At 55.5% G+C, this 19,811-nt stretch overlaps 2 protein-coding genes across 6 annotated transcripts in view; both read right to left on the reverse strand.

Annotated features, from left to right (window-relative positions):
- Window positions 1–365: 365 nt before the first annotated feature.
- On the reverse strand, window positions 366–16,497 carry PLA2G4F (phospholipase A2 group IVF). 2 transcript variants are annotated; one of them, XM_046649776.1, is made up of 20 exons: window positions 16,397–16,497; window positions 13,233–13,305; window positions 12,527–12,663; window positions 12,290–12,418; window positions 11,833–11,873; window positions 11,526–11,568; window positions 10,979–11,045; window positions 8,821–8,990; window positions 8,576–8,689; window positions 8,329–8,366; window positions 7,982–8,117; window positions 6,245–6,381; window positions 5,749–5,971; window positions 4,738–4,852; window positions 4,376–4,513; window positions 4,163–4,270; window positions 2,978–3,172; window positions 2,549–2,715; window positions 1,477–1,663; window positions 366–1,151 (listed from the first exon to the last, which is right to left on the reverse strand). In XM_046649776.1, the coding sequence occupies exons 1-20, from the start codon at window positions 16,424–16,426 to the stop codon at window positions 931–933; spliced, it is 2,469 nt and encodes an 822-aa protein (XP_046505732.1). In that variant the 5' UTR covers window positions 16,427–16,497; the 3' UTR covers window positions 366–930. The 2 variants fall into 2 exon arrangements, with proteins under 2 accessions (XP_046505732.1, XP_046505724.1); XM_046649768.1 differs by lacking the exon at window positions 16,397–16,497 and adding an exon at window positions 14,335–14,542.
- VPS39 (VPS39 subunit of HOPS complex) overlaps window positions 16,394–19,811 on the reverse strand; it is a 41,379-nt gene continuing 37,961 nt past the window's right edge. For all 4 annotated transcript variants that reach the window (XM_046649751.1, XM_046649742.1, XM_046649760.1 and 1 more), the window contains 3 exons: window positions 19,646–19,780; window positions 19,300–19,391; window positions 16,394–18,458 (listed from right to left, as the gene is read on the reverse strand). In XM_046649751.1, coding sequence (XP_046505707.1) covers window positions 18,383–18,458; window positions 19,300–19,391; window positions 19,646–19,780 — 303 coding nt within the window. In that variant the 3' untranslated portion in view covers window positions 16,394–18,382. The remainder of the gene's footprint in view (window positions 18,459–19,299; window positions 19,392–19,645; window positions 19,781–19,811) is intronic.

The following is a 19,811-nucleotide window of genomic DNA, read 5'->3' on the forward strand; positions in this document are numbered from 1 at the left end:
CAGACAGGTGCTCCCTGGCCCTGCCCTCACCAGGGACACACACACACACCCATACTAGGCATACCTCCACACTGCCCCCTGATAAACAGATGCGCCCTCTGGAGACACCCATTTAGCTTCCGGGATGGTGAGATTATTCGCATGAGGTGGAGGCTGTACACAGGACAAGAGAATGTGGCCCAAGCTTAAAGAGCGAACCATGGTAATTAGCAGGGAGACAATGTGCACACCCGCCAGCTGGAGCACGGCCAGGTGGGGCCATGGTTCCACAGCCTTCAGGAGGCTGAGCAGAGCAGGGTGGGGGGCGGCAGGGAGGGACAGGGGAGGCCAGAAGGCCAAGGAGAGTTAGCGGCAGGATGATGAAGTTAGCAACCCAGACTGGCAACCCAGGAGGGCCCCCTTTATTCTTGACAGCACTCAGCTCTGCATCCAGGAGTTGGGGTGGGTGGTGTCAGGCTGGCAGAAGTGCCATTTGTAGGAAGTGTGGGTCGGATGGGTACATCTTTGCTTCTGGTCTCAGTTTCAGGAGAGGAAACTGCACCTCAGCTCTCACAGCTCCGGTTCTGGTTAGAGTCTGAGACCTGGGCCCTCTGGGGTCCTTCTGTGTTTGGGGTGGGCCCTGAGGCTAGATGGTTGCCGGACTTTCCACACACTCCAATGTGCCATGAACACTGCCAACTCTGCCCTACATCCCCAAGGGCCTCTGGAGAGACACACTGTCCTGTCTTCTCCCAGAAACACATACAAGAAGGACCCTGCCCCAAGTTCAAGTTGCGATTCTGCAGGAGCTTTCTGGGGCCTGGGGCCCTCAAGGCAGGTCCTGGTGAGACGGGAAGCAGAAGCCCCCCAGAGTCCACCACTCCTCCTTCTACCAAGCCCTGGCCTGGAGCCCCACGGTGCCTCCTCTGTCGCAGTCCACTCCAGCCTGGGTCAGCCTCCAGCCCTGGCCCCAGCCTGCCGCCGGTCCAGAGCCAGCCGGAGGGCATGCCTCACGGTCTCCACATTGTTCAAAACGTTGTATCGGCTCAGGGCCACCAGCCGATGGAACTCATTGGGCTCATAGGTGAAGTTCATCATGCCATAGGGAGTGTCTGGCCCGTTGATGACAAAGTTCCCGCAGTCCTTCTCCTCAGCTGTTTGTCGCTCCACACCTGTGGGTGGGGTGTGCAGGAGAGGCCAGGCTAGGGCGCTCTGTGGAGCCAGCTGGGAGCTGCCAGCCCAGAAGCCTCCCTTGCCCCCAGGACATCCGGCTGCTTCCAAGTGGGTCCTGTTTGGGTTCCTGTCTCAGCTCTCTTGCCCATCAGGAGGAGCTGGGCCTGTGCGAACCCCAAAGCCAGGGAGCAGAGGGTGCAGTGGCCAGCTCAGGCCCTCCAAGAGGCATGCTTCGGCACAGTGATGGGGTCCACTCTCAGCCCTGCATCCCACCACCACCCTAGGGATCTGTGGGCCAGACCCAGGCCCAGGGCTTCCCCTCACCTGGGGCCAGATGTGTGCGGAAGGTACGGTTGACAAGGGGAAAGTGCAGCACGATTGGCGAGCGGGGATCCTCAGCCTTGGCAAACAGATAGCACTCACGGGGGTCTGCCAAGTCCTCAGGGAGCACCTCCATCCTGGGGAACGGGATGCCCCGGTCCAGGCAGTACTTCTCTGTCATTTGTAAGACCTGGGCAGGCAGGCAAGCTCTGAGCCCGCCTGGACTCACACAGGTGCAGGGTTCAACACGAGCTCTGCCTCCTGCTAGCCGAGTGACTTCAAGCAGACATCACCTTTCCTTTTTCGTAAAATAAGGCTGTGATGAATTTCACCTTCCGAGCCAGTTTCCTCATTTGTAAATAAGAATGAGACTAACTCTCTAGTGGGGTCGTTGTTTACAACAGATAAACAATAATCGAGGGGCAGTGCCTACCGCACCTGCATTCCCACTGCCATTCCCCTCAGGGCTACCCTCTGCCTCCCTGCCCTGCCCCCTCCCTGCTTCCTGTGGGAGAGCCGATCTCAATTTTACAAGACTAAGACCCAGTGACTGTAGAAGGTCCCGTTGGACGAGGCTCTTCCATCATCTAAAGCTCTCAGGGTACCCAGGAGGAGGAGGAAGAAGCCAAAGAGGGAAGGGCTGGCCCAGCAGCACAACCATAGCCCACATCCGGAGAGTGGAACCTGTCCACGAGCCCACGGGGTTTGAGGGAGCCACTGCTAGAGACCCTGCTGGACCATGATGGCTCCGTTGTTAGCATAGTAACAAAGGGACAGCAGACCCAGACCCAGGCTCAGATGGGAGGAAGGAATCCCAGCAGGAAAGGGCAGGTCCAGGACAGGGTCCTCTCTTCAGCAGGATGGAAGACTCCTGAGGACCCTCTTTGGCCTCCTCTCTCGATGACTCCCACTCCCACCCACAGCCTCAGCAATCCACCTCCTCCAAGTCGGGGGCCAGTGCTGCCGACTGCGTGCACACGGCGCCCTGCCCGCAGCTTAGTGCCCAGGCCTCCCACGCAGGGCAAGCCCCGCACCCCCAGCCAGGCTGTTAGCAGAGATCTCCTCCCCACCTAACCTCAAAAGGGGCGTCCAGGGAGTAGTCGAAGGACAGAATGAGGTCCACGGCTCTCTGTGGCCGCAGGCTCAGTGGGAACGGAGAGTTGATGGCAAAGCCCCCATCCACCAGGCACAGGCAGTCCCGCATGGGCGTGAGCTGGTTGGGGAAGGCGTCCAGGTGCACGTCTGCAGGGGGACAAATTCTTCATAGAGACCCTCTTCTCTTCACACTGGGAATGCCCCTCTCTGTAGAGGTCTCTCCTTCTCCCCATCTCTGACAGCCACGGGGTCTCCCACCCCAGTCCCTGGCCCTGCCTGTCACCACAGCCCTTCAGTCAGCCCCTGGGCAAGAGGAGCCCACACCCCAAACCCTGGGTCAAAAGTTGGCACTGGTCCCAGTGAACCAGAGGCACAGGAGCAAGGGGTCCCCACCCAGAGCAGCACCCACCTTTCCAGGCTACGAACTCCCTGCTGGCTACGTAGTCCTTGTGCAGGCAGAGGCCCCGCATGAAGTTAAAGTTCTCCGCTGCAGTGAAGCGGGAGGTGAATATGTCCAGCACAGCCTGGGAGAAGGGCCCCTGTGGGGTGAAGAGCCTCGTGCGCAGCCGCGTGGGGTCGTGCAGCTGGAGCCTGTGGCAGTCATCTGGGGGGGAAGGGAGGGCGGAACGTGGTAGGAAGTTATGCCCTCCATGGTCCAGCGGCCCTTGGGGCTCAGGGGAGCCCCTCTATCTCCTTCCCCAATCCACCTCCCAGGCCTCTGACCATTGCTTCCCAGAACTCCTTTGAAATGGCTTTTTCTTTCATGTTTTGAAAGTTGCCTATGACATTGCCATTATTAAATAATAATTTATTTCCAACCCTTTTGAAAATAAGGTTGTATGTACAACTTCCAATTAGAATGTCATTCATCAAATGCCCAATGAGCAGATACTACGTGCCGGGCTCTGTGCTGGGCATGAGGGATGCAAAGGTGACTACGGCCCAGCCCTGGGCCTCCAGGACTCATGCCTACTTAGGAGAGAGTCACATAAGGAGAGAATAAACCATAACAATGCCCCAAGGTCAGGACAATGATGGGGTGTGCAGAGGGTCCTATGAGACCTTGGTGGTCAGACCCTCAATCCGCCTGGAGGAAAGGAGTGGAACAGAGAAGACCTCTGACAGAACGATGTCTGAGCTGAATCTTAAGAGCTCAGAAAAGTTATTCAGGGAAGAAAGGTGGGAGAGGTATTCCACGCAGCTGGGAGCTCAGAGGCCATTTAAGGAGCAGGATGAAGGGAAGCCCTGAGGAGTGTGGGCAGAGTATCAGCCGGAGGCCCAGTGGTCCTGGGCTGAGTTGACCTAATTGGAGCCCAAAGTAGAGAACTCAAAGGCACAGCCTCAGCACAGAGCTCTCCCACTTGCCTGGGTTTTCTGATGTAGGTCCTCCCCCAGCCTCCCACTCCCACCCCACACTGCATCTGCAGGCCTCTGGGCGTCTGGAGACCCTACACTAGAAGTCATCTCCTCAGGACTACCCTGAACCCCAGGGACAGCCAGGTCCCTCTCTGACCCCTCCTCGTTCTCCATGCCTCTGCCAGGGTTCTACAGCTGGAGAGAGGTCTGACGGGAGGCTCAGGGTCCCCATCCTCACCTGTGATGTTCACAGTGCCTCTGTGCCAGTCTAGGAAGCCGAGGCCCGAGCCGGCCATCTTCAGGAAGATCTCATTCAGGCTGGCTGCGAAGGCGCTGCCCCACATGCCTAAGGAGAAAGGTGAGGGAGGTCTGGGCCCTCACAACTCCTCCACCCCACATGAGGGCCCGGCCGGGTGCCTGCCCCATCCCCAGCCTTCCAGCCTAGACTCACCCTGCAGGTAGCAGATCCGGGGTTCGGGCCGGAGCTGCAGCAGTCGCCCCATGAAGAACTCGGAGCCGAAGAGCTCGGTAGGCACATAAGCCCCATACTTGGGGAAGCCAACCTCATGGGGGGTGAACTCGCACCACTCTGAGGGCCCAGAGAGCAGGGAATATCACCATGGGATTCCCACCAGGACCCCAGGGTCCCCCCTGGCCCCTGTGCCTGAGCAGGAATCTTTGCCTTGCCGAGAACAGGAGGCAGTAACCCCACTGTGCTCCAAGGCTTCCATCTGTAGCCTGATAGCCTGGCCTCTTACACCCTCCTGCCAACCATCACCTCCACCTGCTTCCTAGGTCCCCACACCCAGGCACCTGCAAAGTCTTCCCCGCTGATGTTGGTGCGGACATTGACGCTGGCGTAGATGGAGTAAGGGTTCTGGCCCTGGCTGACAGCCTCCTGCTGATCAGATAGCTTGGCAGGGTTTTCCTGGGCAGGAAAGAAGTGGGGCACCTTGGCCTTTTGGAGTTTCCTTGGCCTGAGGCCCGGCACCCTGCTCGGTGTTGCATGCCAACAAGAGACTGCGGTTGCCAAGGTCACCGCTCTAGGGACAGCTCTGTAAAGGACAGGCTTTAGGCTGCAGCAGAGGTAAGGCCACTGTGGGTCTTGTGCAATTCCAGGGGTGTTGGGAACACTCTCCCCGCTTCTTTCCCATTCAAGAGAGCATATCAGAGTGACATTTTTAAAGGAGTAACTGAAAATCCAGTCTACATCCTTTAGAAAGCAAATCACTGGAAAACGTGGATTCTTGTCTTAGAAATGAGAAGTCACTTGTGATATACATTCACAACTGATAGCCATGCACCAGTGGGACAGGCCCCCAAGGGCTGAGAACCTGACTCAGCTCTGAATCTCATCTCCCAGCTCATGCCGGGCCTACAGTTCTAGAATCGGCCACCAGGCGGCGTGAGTCATGGCCGCTTGGCCAACAGGTGCCAGGGGTGTTCTGCCTCAGCTGCAGTTTGAATCTTTTGGGACGTTTTCAAAACGCACCTGTACTAGGGCTCTACCCTTGACCAATCAAAATCAGCATCGCTGGAAGTGGGGGCCCAGGCGTGGATGTGTTTGGAAAGCTGTACAGGTGGCTCTAATATGCAGACAGACCTGAGAACTGCAGACCAGCCTCTCCGTCCCCTGAGGTTAGGAGGCAGGAAAGATGAAGCATCAGCCCACCCAGGAATCTCACCTCGTGCCCCCAGGGAGTGCAGACCTCAGGGAAAGCTTTGCAAATCTCAGATCGTAGCCTAGTGGCTAAGGCAGAACTAAGAGCTGGCGGCGCAGGATGGAAAAGCACCATGTCTGTTTATTACCTGCTCTTCTCTTACCTCCTGGAACAGGAAATACTCAATGAGAAGGCCCCAGAGGTCGATGAGGGAAACGCGGTGGCCACTGCTTTCCCGGGTCCCCAGTTCCTGGATGTAGTATTGTAGGCGCTCCTTGGACATTGCCCCCATCTTACTGCTGCAGACCCGAGCCTGGGCACGCTCAATGGGGCCCTGCAAGCTCACCTGGGACCAGGCTGGGTCCTTGTAGAGTGTGGAGATGCACCTGGGCACAGAGGGAATCCGACAGTCAGGGGCAGGGAAGTGCAGCAAGTGAAGGGGGATGCAGATGTCCGTGCGTGACCCTTCCTCCCTCATCACCTGCACCCACTGCCCTGCACCACCAGCTCACGGGGACCCTGGGGACTCAGTTCCTTCCTGCCCCTCCTAACTCCCTTGGAGGCAGGATCCCAGCTCCCCCTGAGGGACTCCACCAGCTTACCAGGTCATATCCTTCAACGCTCTCTTTTACTCTGTGCCCTGCCCCGACCTCACTTACCAGGTGGACCCAGACACCCCACTCAGGTAGGTCACAGTGTCCAGCAGGCCGAGCTCCTGCAGCCCCGCCAGGCTGCCATACAGGGAAGACATGGCTCGGGTTCCGCCTCCTGAACCCAGCACAGCCACCACAGGCACCTGGGCACATAAGAATCATCACATCCACCACCACTGTCATTTAGCTATTATTGCTTGTAATGTTGGACATTGATCTAAGAGCCTTACATGTATTACCTCATTGAATCCTCACAGCAACCCAATGAGATGCCCATTTTACAGATGAGGAAACTGAGGCCCAGGAAGTTTAGATAATGTGCCCACAATCGTACAGTCAGTAAGTGATGGGCTAGCAAACCGAAGCAGTACAGCTCCAGAGACGGCTCTTACCCACTATACCAGGAAAGTAGGTACCTGGAAGTTGTATTGGATTCACCCAAAACAGCTTAAGCAGGCTTTCTCAATCTTGGCACTACTGATAATTTTGGACCAGATAATTCACTGTTGTGAGGAGCTGTCCTGTATGTTGTAGGATGTTTAGCAGCATTCCCGACCTCTACCCAGTAGATGCCAGTAGCATCGCCCTCCCATTCCCCCTTCCCAAGTCGTGAAATAAAACATGTCTCTAAACACTGACAAATGCCCCCTGGGTAGGGGTGGGGGGTGAAATTGCCCCCCATTGAGAGCCACTGAGCTAAAGTGACAAAGACCACCAAGCAGCCTCGACCTGAGAGCCTGGACATGAGAGATGCCCAGATGTCTCTTCCGGAACAGAAGTGCCTGGTGGGATCAGACTTCAAGCTTTTTGGCTGCTCAGCTTTTCCACGAAGGTCTGGCTCATTCCACCCCAGACTTTTGGTTCCTTTCCCTGTCCTCCTGTTTTGAAAATCTGCTCCCTGGCCACTGCCCAGCAAGGGCACCAACCCTTCAGAGCGCTGGAGGAGACGGAGCTCCCTGTGGGCAGGGTCTGTGTCCTCTTTACCCTCCGCCTGCATCCTACAATGCACAGGACAGCTCCCAGCAATGAATTATGCAAGGACACTTGCAGCCAGGAGGAAGCCACAAACTTGTTTCTGATTTCCCTCAGGTCTCCCCCTCAGCCCTGCCTTTCCTCCTGCCTCCCAGCCACAAGCTCCCGTGCACCCTCCACTTCTAAATCCCTTTGTCTACTGTTATGGACTGAATTGCGTTCCCCCAAAATTCATATACTGAAGCCCCAGGGTGACTGTATTTGGAGAAGGGGCCTAACAAGGAGGTACTTTGGTTATGTGAGGTCATAACGGTGGGGCCTTAATCCAATGGGACTGGTGTCCTAGTAAGAAGAGGAAGTGAGACCTCCCACCCCCCTGCACACAGAGGAAAGGCCAAGTGAGGACACAGCAAGAAGGTGGCCATCTCCAAGTCAGGAAGAGAGGCCTCACCAGAAAGCAACCCTGATGGCACCTTGATCTGGAACTTCTAGCCTCCAGGTAAGAAAATAAATGTCTGTTGTTTAAGCCGCCAGTCTGTGGTGTTCTGTTAAGGCAGCCCGAGCAGACTGACGGAGCTCGCCTGGCCAGGGCTGTCCAGCCCTCCTTATAGACGGGGTCCGATATAATCCGATACATGTTCTCCCGACTGTGCCCATCGGCTCAGGCAAACTGGCCTGCCTCCTTCCTCCAGTCTTCCTGTCACCTCTTGCCCACACAGTCCTCTCAAGGGAAGAGGCTGGATCTGTCCCAGCGGCTCCTCCATTCCATACCTGGCCACTGTCAGGAGCCTGGCTCAGTCCCAGCGCCTGCTGCAGGGCCCTGGACACGATGGGCTTCCTCTTGTCCAGAAACTCCTGTTCCCCGTCACAGAGACCAAAGCCGAGGCGCAGGTCAAGGTCCCCAGAGCTGCCTCAGGCGGGGTGGGGGTGGGGTGCTGCGTGACTGTTCAGTGGAGGAGAGCCTCGGGCCAAGCTCATGTTTTACAGGAGCAGACCCACACTATGTGGAACCCCTCAGAGAGACCCCACCCGAACCAGATACGCCCCCACCGCCTGGGCTGAGCCACGTAGGCAGCAGAGCCCCCACATTTCCAGCCCAGCCCAAGAGCCTTCCTCACCTCAGATCTGCCTTCACACTCAGAGCCACCTCCTGGCCCTGAAAGAGACAGCAGTCCCGCGCCTGAGCACACAGCTGGATTCTCCCACCCACAAGCCCTGTTGCTCCAGTAACTGACTCAGATGTGGATGCCAAGGCTGAGCTCCTGACTGGCCTGATCTCGACCCCCTTTTGGGCCCCTCCTCCAGAACTTTTTTGGTGGTCACAGAGCAGGCAGGGGTCCCGCAGGTGCCCAGACAGAGACTTACCTCCCCCAGGGCCACGAAACGCTGTTCCTCCTGGCCTTGGGCCAGAGAGGAGAGCAGGATGCTCCCCTTGTCCAGCTTGCTGGTCTGGGCCTCCAGCTCAGCACTCTGGTCACTCTGCAGAGAAGAAAACACCCAAGGAGCCCTCCAGAGTGGAGGAAAATGTGTCTCCGGAGTGGCCCTGGGGCATTCCTCCTGGCTGGACTGATTCTATCACCCACCCCCTCCCAGGCTCTGAGCTCGCTCACCTGCAGGACCGTGAGTTTCTCCTGCAGCTCCACATTCAGCCTGGAGCTGGGCACGGGATTCACGTGGAAGGTAAAGGTGGCTGGGAGGCCCGCCCCCACGGGAGGCTGCACGGGCAGGAGCTGTGGCTTCTCGTAGGCCCCGGGCAATGCCAGCCGAATCTGCCTCGAGCCTGGGAGCAGAGGGCCCAGGTGAACACCCAGGTGAGTGGTCGAGAGCGGGGGACAGGGGTGGCTCATGATGGCAGCACCCCGAGCAGGACCTCCCCTTCCCTTCCCCTTGGAAATGCCACCTCATCACCCTGTGCCCTCTCTGGCACTATGACCCACAGCAAAGGCATCATGAAGGACACTCAGGGTCCTACAACTTGCCCTAGTCATAACTGGAAACCTGGGGAGGGGGAAAGTCAAGGAGGGAGAGGGCCCCCTGCCCATGGCTTATGGGGCCGATGATTTTGAGATGATTATGTTAAGTCTATAAAATATAATTCTATAATAATTTTAATATTGTAATTATCATATAGTATTACATTAATTACCAGTTTTCAACCTGTATTCTCCCATCTCTTGCCCTCATTCAAGTTCTGTATTCATCGCCTTGGGGGAGGTTTGTGGCCAAAGAGAAAACAACTAGGTCACAAGCTGTTCTGGCCTTTGCTTCCAGAGTGTAAGGCCTTGGGAGAACAGAGAGGGTTTGCAGAGGGGTAAAAGGAAGAAGTGGGTTCATGGCACAGAGAGAATAGGTGGCTTGGAGGAGCTGGGGAGGGCCAGCCCAGGCTAGAAGGTGAGGCCAGGCTGGGAGGAGGTGAGGAGAGAGGCCTGCGGGCCCAGGAGCAGCAGGGCCCCATTCCTAGCAGCTTTCTGTGGAGGAGGAAGGACCTCAGAGAGAAACGGCTGTGTGACACCCATGCAGGGGGATCTCAGACAGCCTCACAACAGAGCCCCAGACCCCAAATACGGCTTAGAGCAACAGATACCCAAAGAGTCCAGGACGGCAGACGCCTCAGGACCAGAGTCCAAATGGAATCCCTCTCCCTCCGTGCCCTCCTAGGCACTAAATGAGACCCAGAGACTTGACATCACCCCGGGGTGGGAGGGGATTAGAGAAAACAAGGAAAGTGAGATGTCTTTCACACCATGGTTTATGACTGACACTGATTTCTGCTGCTTATAGTCAGAAACAACAGAATCTGTGCTGGACACAGCCAACGGCCCCAGAGCATCACAGAGCAGGATTTGGTCCCGGCTCTGCCACTTATTGGCTGCGTGGCCTTAATCAAGTTTCTTCTTTGACCCTGGATCTCATGAATTAAAAGAGGATAAAGATTGTACGGGCCTACTTTATGGGGTTGTAATGAGGATTAAAAGATAAAACACATGTAACATGCTCTGCACAGTGCCTGGCTCAGAGTAAGTGCACACTGTTACCTGGGTGGCACTCATCCCACAGACTAAGACTCAGTGTCTGCAGGACCTTAGCTGTCACACAGCCTCCTCTCCCACATCTGGACCCCCCTCCTGAATGGCTGTCCTCTGTTGCAGACTGCACCAATGGCCCCAGTTCTTCACTTCTGGAATGCTCCCTCTTTGCCACGTGACTTTGGCTCCTGCCACTAAAGAGGCCGGCCACATTCCCTGCCCTCCAACTTTAGGGTCAGCCCAGGGACCTGTTTTGGCTAATGAAATGTTACTTAGTGGCCGTGATGTGACCAAAGGCTAGAAAAGCACTTGCTCATTTGGGCTTGCTCTCTTGTGCCTCTGCTGATGCCTGAAGGACATGCCCAGGCTAGACCGCTGGTCACAGAAGGTGGAGGAGGGACACATGGAGCAGAGCCAGCTCACTCCCACTAAGTCCAGCCTAGACAAGTCAAGCCCCAGCTGACCACCAGACGTGTGAGCTAAATGAACGCTCCCTGTTGTCTGCCACTGAGATTTTACTGGTGTTTTGTGTAGAGCCGGAGTTGGACTGATACAACCTCTATGCTTGAATACTTCCAGGGACAGGAAATTCTCTACTTCCAGAGGCAATCTGTTCCATCCTTGGTCAGCTTTAAGCAGTGTAAAATTAAGAAGTTTCTTCCCCAGACTCATCTTCTTGAAATCAGCAGCTCCCAGCCCGCCCAGGAGAGAAGGCAAGACCAAGGTCCCTGGACAGACTTACCATACTCTCGATGTGGGGCTGTTTCAGCTCCCCCGAGGGTACCCTTGATTCTCAGACAGGGCTGAGCCTGAGGAAATCAGAGGCCTGTGGGAGCCAGACTATCCACAGGCCCTGCACAGCACCCGAACCAGGATGGAGGAGGGGAGGGAGGGAGGGGTATCTGGGGCAGGGTCCAGGTAACAACCTTCTCAGGGCCTGTGCCTTATGGGCAGGGTCTTCTGTAGCAGCCCCCCATTGCAGAGTAAGGGGCCCCTGGTGGAAAAGGGGGAGGAGGTAAGCGGCCCTGATAGTGGCTCCTTCGGCAGTGTCAGCAGCCAGGGTCCCAATTAAGAAATGTGCTGTGCACAAAGTAGAAAGCCTGGCTTCTGGGCTGTCCACACAGGTGAGGCAGCTTCTTGCCCTTCCTCCCTGAGATGCCTCCCCAGCAAATCTGCCCTCTGAGGAGATGTTGAATGTCCTTCAGAGGCAAGTGGGTGTGATGGGCTCAATCATGGACTCTTCACTGTCCCCCAGCCCTGGGCAGCCCCAAGCTGGCCTTCCTACTTACCACCAAGACCCCATTGGTGATGACTTCAGACGCAGGCACCTGACTGCAAAGGATGAGAGGCTCATGGGACATTTGGTCCCCTTGAGATGGCTGTTACTGTAATAATGTGACCAAACCAGCTGGAAGAGCATGGGAGCACGGCAGTGTTTGGGGATGGGGGCAGACCTGTTGGCCAACACTGCAATGGGCATTAAGACCAGGACGTTCCCTCTCAGGCCAGGCCAGGGTAGGACCCGGTGACTGACAACTGGGAGCTGTCCATGAGTCTCAGGATAAATGGGAAGACATAGGCTCCACCTGGACTCACCTGTTCTCCAGAACAAATTCCACCTCCAGCTCCTGTGAATCCTATATGGAAGGAGCAAGGGTGTTTTCAAAGAGCTCTGAAAGTCCCAGGGGCCGTCCCTGCACCCCAGCCCTGCTTAGCTCCGTGACTGGAAGAGGACACTGTTGTTGTGGCTTCCCATGGGCACAGGGGGGCAGTGGCATCGCCACGAAGAGCTACATCCATTCAAAACTGTGTGCTGGATGCTGTTCTAGACACTGAGGACTCAGCAGTGACCGGGACAAAGAGCTCTGCGCTCCAGGAGCTCACATGTTGGCTTCACACAGGGAAGAAGTTGGTAGGGTCAGTGCTGCAGGATGGAGGAGGGTCTGTCCTGGAGGCCTGGCCTGTGCTAACTGGGAGGCCCAACTTCAGTGCCCTGCGCGGGGCCTCCTCTCCTTGAGTTTGGCTCGTTGCTGGCACAGGTGGGGTGGCTCACCTGGCGGTTGAGTAGAAAGGTGTGTCTGTGGGGTTGGCCGGGCTTGAGGCTCCTCAGGTCAAACAGCAGCAGGGAGAGCTGGTTGCTGTCCAAGACATCCTTGTCATAGAGGGTGAGTTCCAGGACATTCTGGGGATGGGGATAGGGCAGGAGGAGGTGGGAGCTGAGGCAGGGCAGGAGGGCGGACACCCTGGAGGAGCCTCTCCCTCAGGCACCTGTACCCTGGCTGGTCCTCACCTTCACAGCGCCATGGATCCGGTAGTGGAAGGTCTCGTTCCACTCGGGGTCCCTGCAGTTTGCCACCATCCTTGTCTGGGCCCGGCTGGGGGATGCTGTGGGCAGCCACAGTTGCACGTAGCAGTCAGGCTTGGACACTGCAGGTGGGATGGGGGAGGGGTCCTCAGCCTCTGGCTCTTATTGCTGAAAAGGGTGCCCCAAGGAGGCTAGGGTGGGAGGGGAAGGAGCAGGCTGCCCACGTGGGGCGGAGGGACGGAATTCTGGGAGAGCCGATGTCCTTGACCTCCCATTCAACTGAATGGAAAAATCCTGCAGCAGCCAGTTGAAAAGATCATGTGGCAGCACAGACCACTGAGCAATTCCCAGAAACAGCCTGATTCGGGCAACAAACTCCCCTCCCAGAGTGAGCATTGGCATGGAAAGCTCCTGGAGAGCAGGTGTTGACTTCTGGCAACAGCAGGCTCACCCAGGCTGGCACTGCTCCACTTCCTAGACCCAAGGAGGAGTCCTTGGTCTGCACAGTGCTCCTCTCATCCCTGCCTGCCTGCCTGCCCCAGGGCTGCAGTCTGGAGGCCTCCCTCCACAGTCAGCACCGGCCCCTCCTCCCTACGCCAAACACACACACTCTCTGGGCCAGCCTCTGCTGAGCTCTGGGGCAGCCCCAGAGAAAGAAAGGGGAGAAAGGGTAGAATTGAGGGTCACTCACACAGATCAGTGCCTTGGATATTTCTGGCCCTCAGCACCTTCACCTGGAGGTCATAGTATGGGTGGGTTTCCCGCTGAAACAACAGAACTCCGGGGGCTCAGGGCCAGGAAGCTGGGTGTCAGGCCCGATCTCCCGGTAGCACTGCCCAGCTCAGGTGTCCCTCGTCCCATTACAGAGCAGCAGCCTGGCCCAGCAGCACTGATGTCGCAGTGCCAAGGACCTGTGAGGCCTTGGCAGGGCCCAGGCGTTCGGCGTGCTGCACAATGGTGATGAGTCTGGACCCTGGAATCCGTTGGGCTGGGTTCAGATCTAAGCTCCGCCCTGGACTAGGTGAATGGCCTCAGACAAGTACCTTGAGTTCCCTGTGCTCCAGTTTCCCTATGTACAAAATGGGGGTTGTAATGATAATCTCATGGGGTTGTGGTGAGTTGTAAATGAGAAGTTGTACAAAGTGCCTAGCATAAAAGCTTAATACACACAGCCATTTTTACTAATTATGGTTTTTATGCACCACAGACTTGCAGCTCCCCTCAGACTACAGTGCCGCTGCTGTAGCTTGAGAGCTGAAGGGAAAGCTGGAGTAATGTACTGAAGGAGATGAATTATTAGAAGAGAAAGCTGTGATAGACCACACCCACTGGCTCCCTGACAAAGGTTAGACCGCCTAGGAGGCGGCAGGCAGGCAAAAGGAAATGAGCGTCACCCAGCTTGTACTGGTCTGACAAGTCACTAAGCAGGCTGCAGCTTCAGCTCAGGAGCGATAATAGCAGACTGTAGCCTCCTGGGAGGGAGGCAATGCCCTCAAAATCCCAGCAAGTGTTTTATTCCTTCCCCCTGGTGGACTGTACAGCCAGGCGAGGGTATTCTGGGCAAAACCAACCAGCTGCAAGTGTCATATGACCTCCCCTTCTCATTAGGGGGATTATTTTCAAAAGCCAAGGTCATGGCCAACCTTTCTAACTTCAGCTCCGCCAGGTTGGCTGGAGCAAATCGGTCCCAGGCCAGATCAAAACCCAATCCTGGGGCTGGTCTCAGTCTTCAGAGGGACTGTGCTCCCAGGACTCCTCCACCCACACCTCCCAGGTAAGATCAGGTACTTTACCCGCCATTGCCTCCACTGAGGTTCCCTCTTCTCTCTCTTCCGCAACAGCACTGCCCCCAGGAGGGGCAGCCCCTTGCCTGCCAGCCACCTTGGCCAGAGCGCCCAGAGCATGGTCAGGCAGCCAGTTCCAGCAGGAGGTTTTCCAGAGCCACCCTGCTGTCCTCTGGCTACACTCTCTGCTAGCTCTGGTCTGACAGGTGGCGCTGGAGCGCAGAGGGTGGAGCTGCCTGCTCTTCTAAGGACTCAGAGCTGGGTGGCCCCTTGGGGCTGGAGGTGGGGTTTGATGGCTCCAGGAAGTGACTGGAGCCCAATTTCCTCAGGCAGGAGGCACTTCAGTCCCTCTCCAAGAGGATAAGGAACTGGCACTCTGGTTCCCAAATCCAGCTCATGGTTATTATTGGGCTGCTTATGGAAAATAGCTGAGCCTCACCCCTAGATGATTTGATTTAGTGTGTGTGGGTAGAACCCAGGTGTTCACATTTCCAACGAGCCATCTAGACAATGCTGACACAGCTGACCCAGGGAACAGCAGCTGAGAAGTGCTGCATCAGGAGACTCGTCCCTAGCTGTCCAAAAAGCCTAAAACCAACCACCTTTCAAGTCCCACCTTCCCCATGGTTCTTCAGCAGAAACACGGAAATCTGTGGTTTGGTTTCATCTGGACTCAAAGGTCTTTCTAACCTCTTGTGGCCTCCTCATTTATTCTCCAAACACTGAGTGCCTGCTGTGTGCCAGACCTGCACTAGGGCCTAGAACCAAAGGTGAGGAGGGCCCATCCATATCCCGAAGAAATCCACAGCCCCATGACTCCCTGTGGCTTCTGCCCAGGCCCGCTCCCTGGATCAGTGGAAATATCCAGATGGTCCAGGTGCAGAGGCAGGGATACGGCCAGGTGGTATGGATAACAGCAGGTAAAAAGCAGGTCTGCCTATCCTGAAGCTACTAGAGATAAGGGCTTTAGAGAGCCCTCCTTTGACCCCTGTAAGGCTTAGGCTACAGGTGGTATGTGATGCCCCCTTTTCTGTGGACCACGACTATCTATGTGACCGAGACAGGCACAGTCTCCAGAAGAAGAAAGGATGTCTAGAGCAGCAAGCGGTGAGGAGACACATTTCTCTTCCTCAACCAAGAGCCAGTCATCTCCACTCTCCTCCCCAAGGCCCGAGGTGGAGACTAAAAAACAACATCCAAAAGAGGTGATTCAACTCCAAAATGAACCCGGTAGGCAAGTTCAGACCAGTAACACCCAGAAAAAAAGGGGATGTGACTCCCATTGGCCTGGCCCCAAAGTGAGGGCTTGTTTCTGCTTAATTTGGAGCATGAATTCTGTGCTGAGGTCTCAGAAATGCCAGAGTCCAACTCCCTTGGTCATCTGTGTGCAATGTGTACAGGACCCACAGATCCACACCAGTGGAGCCTGAGGGGGGACACAGAGCTGGCTGGGAGCAGAGCCGGTCTGCAGTCCAGTGCTCCTGACTGACCTGAGTGCTTTCTGGGCTGTACCACTCTCTCCAGGGAGTCATCTGCCCTGCGTCTCAATATAGCCATGCCTCTTAGTTCCAGACGTTTTCATCTCAGAGAAAACTCAGGATAACCACAGATGGCTCAAGAGTGGGGCACAGAAGGACCAAGTCACCTTTTTGGAGCTGGCTGAAGTGGACCAGCACTTCTCCACTTCTTAAACATCCCTGGGTCACTCAATTCCAATTCCATGACCCTCCCAGTCATTATGAGATGCCGGAAGAGGCACAAGGCCCTAACATGTGAAGTGAAGGGGGAAACAATGAATTAGCTAGCGTTCCAGTGTGTCCAGGAGAAATGGCACTGCTGGAAATGTTCTATATCTGTGCTGTCAATACATCAGCCACCAGACACACTGGGTGCACAGGGTGGCACACATCAAGACATGTATGACAGAAGTGCTATAGTGATTTTTTTTTCTTAGTCACCAATTGACTTATTCTCCCCAATTCTTAGCTAAATTATTATCCTCTCATTGTTATTTTCATGAAATCCCACAGGAAGGGGGAAAAAAGAGACCCAAATAGGCTTGGTTTCTTACTTCATAACGTTTATTATGAGAGATCCTCATCAGTCCTCATTACAGAGCTTTCATCTCCAGCCTTCTCCATACCTCCACAGAGGGCAGAGAGCGTCTAGGGAAGGAAGAGCGGAGTTTGGAAAAGCTGGGTTGTTTATGTATTCCAGAAGGAAGAACACACACATTCTTTATCCTATTGCTTCAAACACATGTGCCACAAGGTAGTGCGAATGGAAACCACAAACACAGCAGGCCAGGGAGGACGGCTCGCGCGGTAGGGCGAGTTTTCTGCTGGACAGTAGAGGGCTGGTCTGACCATCTTCCTGCTGCTCCCAAAGCGCAAACGGGACCCTCACAGGGCGGCACTGCTTCTTGTGGGCGGGTGCGGCCAGTTGGGACATGGTTCTTGTGAAGGACTCCTTGGCCTCCAAACCTGAGCAGCGTCCCCTGGCTTGGTGAGCGATGCTGACGGCACTCCAAGACCCTCCACGGTGAGCGTGCCTGGGAGCAGCCCAGTCTACACCACCAGCAAGTCGGTCTACGACACAGGCCCCGCAGAGCATGGTGCTACAGTTTAAACAGGAGCATGGCATGTCAAGGACAAGCCACTCAAACAGTGTCAGTATTCGGCACCATCACCCACCCTCACTACTCGTTAAAGACACTGAGACAACAGGACTGTGAGTCTGCCAAACCCCATGGAGGACAGGATGCAGGGCCACTCTCCCTGTGTGTCCTGAGCCTGCAGGGCCAGACACTCCTGTGCGCCTCTAGGGTGCCCTGTGGGAAGCAGGACCTCCCCCAACACACAAGAGCTTGACGGATTTGGCGGTGAGTTGTCATCAACCCACACACTGCTGCTCCTGCTCCTGCAGCACCTCCACTATCCCCAAGCACCTCACAAGCATGCCAGCCATCACGTCACTGTCAGCTCCTGGTCTGATCGTCCCCTGTGTGCAGCAGACATCCACCCAGCGCAACCCTCCAACCCCTGCCGAGCAAGGCTGGAGAAGGACGGCCAGGCTGCGCTGGAAGGCAGTGGGTGACATGGCTGGAAAGGGAAAGGTGTCAAAGCAGGAAGCCCGCGGCTCACAGAGACTAAACCAACCTGCCCTGGGTGGCTGCTGGGTGAAGCAAAGCAGGAGCCTCTGCGGAGTCGGCCCAAGAGGTCACACACCCACTGCGGTCCCTCCTCAGAGCTACCCCACACTTGGCCCTGAGGGGACGGAGAAGGTCACTCTCCTGAACTCCCAGGCATAGAGCGTACAGTCCAAGGAGGATCTATTTACAACATACCTGACCCCCAATTACCAACGTACTCTTAGAACACACTTCCTCTTGCTTCTCACTCTACTTTGTATAAGATATTAGTCTCAGTGTCAGGAAAATGGGAGCGAAAGCCTGGGTGAAGCAGTGAGGGAAGATAAGGGAAGAAAATAAATAGTGAGAAAGAAGAGACTGAATATAAAGAGACTCCTAGGGAGACTCCTGGGGGGACACAGGGACAGTGACTATGGAGCGATGACCGTCATTCCCAAGGGAGTGAGGCCTCTGCAGCAGAGGCGCTCCACCCTGCCCTCCTCGCACAGGACTCAGCTGTGCTGAGGGCTCTGCAAAGTCCTGCAGGTTCCTTAACAGAAATCGCTGCAGAAACAGCCCTGGGGTTACAAACACTTGAGACAGTTTCCTTATTTAGGTGACTGGTATGCACAGCAAGACGGCGCCCTTCCCCATCTCCTCCTGTCCACGCAGGTATGAAATTCTCTGGAACGGCCTGCAACGTAATGGTATAGAGGGTATAACTAATCTCTTTTTCTATTAAAAAGCTGGCAACACCAGACCACGAGTCTGATTAATTCAGAGATGTTCCAGGGCACAAGGTGGCCAACAGTGTCCAAATGGGGAGACACCTGGTGTGTCAGCAGCCCCCGATTCCTAAGGCTGGTGCTCCGTCCCCTCTCTGGGATAGCCGAGCCGTCCATCTGCAGAAGCCTTGGCAGGCTGGGCTCAGGTGTCAGCTGGGTTTACCTCTTTGGAACAGAAGTAGTGCACGACCACTCCGTTGGGGTATCTTGCAAATGCACTGCAGGGGAGGAAAATGACTCGGGAGTGAGGCTGCCTCTAAGAGAAGACCACTTCTTACCTGGAAAAGGCGCCTTACCCAGGAGCCATCTCAGAAGAAGCCCACCCTAACCACAAGGGGCAGCCTGCTCCGAGGCTCTCTGGATTTACACAGCCACCATCTCTGTCAAATAACTGAACAGGATGGGGTCCAGGCAGTTCGAGCGCGCAGGGATATTTCTTGTTCAGTCAGCGCTGTGAAGCATGGAGCAGATGGAGCAGTGCACCAGCCTGCCTCAGCACTGCTCCCTGAGAGCCGGCGATGCTCGTCAGAACAAGCGTCAGCTAATTCTAACACAGGACAGCCAGTTACGTCTCTCTAAAGTAAGGATTCTTCCAGCCATATACAAAAAATGACAAATCACTCTCCTTCGAAGGAAAGGGGATCGACTAGAGTATATGCTTCAAAACAGAATGATGCTGGCTCAGGATTGTACTCAAGTCGTGAGGTAGCAGGTTGAAAGATCTTTTTCTTCTCCTTCAGAGACACATCCTTAAAAGATAAGGACTTTCTGCCCACATACAGCTCCCACACACCCACCGGCTACATCACAATTTCTAGCTGCCAGAGGGGAAGGGCTTTACGAGCAAAAAGTCAAGAGCCCCACGCCATACATTCCAAGTCTTTAAATTCTCAAAGCCCAGCCCTAACAGACAACACGGACTGCCCTCTGGAGGCTCAAGAACTACCAGCGGCCAGGAGAGTCAGCAGCTGTGCTTTCCTCTTTGGCTAAAGGCTAGAAATGCATCCCGAGTGTGACCCACGGCAGAGCTGACGCTGGGCAGCTCCAGGGGAGGCTCACCTGTTCCCAATCTTCTTCTTACACACCATGCACACCTTCTCCTCCGTGATGATGCACTTCACCTGCTGGTGTAAAATCCGCTCTTCCTGGACCTGGGCAGGGGCAGGGAGATTGGGGGAGGGTCCCATGGTCTAGTATGTAGAGCAGAAGGCAGAGGCTGGCAGTGTCTCATCTCTCAGGCCACAGAGTCCTCTAAAGGAGGCACTTCAACTAAATGTCAAGTCGGTTACTGGATCTGAGCAACAGTGTTAAAGAAACACACAGCTCTGCCTTGTCTACAGGGAATATTGGTAGCCGTCTCACACTAAACAGGACAACCCCACCCGAAAGGCTGGGAAGTTCATACCCTCAGGAATTCTGCATGGAGAAGGTTCTTGAGCACTTGATTGAACCGTTTCTTTTGTGCATTTTCTTCCAAGACCTTTTCCAGAAAGATGCGTATATCGTTAATCTGAGTGTTTGCTGGCAGAAGGTTGATGGCCTAGGGACAGGAACAGAGATGGGAACAGGGT

Source organism: Equus quagga, chromosome 2 (assembly GCF_021613505.1).
Source record: "Equus quagga isolate Etosha38 chromosome 2, UCLA_HA_Equagga_1.0, whole genome shotgun sequence".
NCBI lineage: Eukaryota > Metazoa > Chordata > Mammalia > Perissodactyla > Equidae > Equus > Equus quagga.

Bases quoted from the DNA above. Each gene is read 5' to 3' on its own strand.
- PLA2G4F (XM_046649768.1), bottom strand. From the start codon at position 14,445: ATGCTCTGGGCGCTCTGGCCAAGGTGGCTGGCAGGCAAGGGGCTGCCC. The intron at 13,306-14,334 runs GTAAAGTACCTG...CTGTTGTTTCAG, and splicing joins CTCAGTGGAGGCAATGGCGG to CGGGAAACCCACCCATACTA. The intron at 1,664-2,548 runs GTTAGGTGGGGA...CTGCCTGCCCAG, and splicing joins CCCTGGACGCCCCTTTTGAG to GTCTTACAAATGACAGAGAA.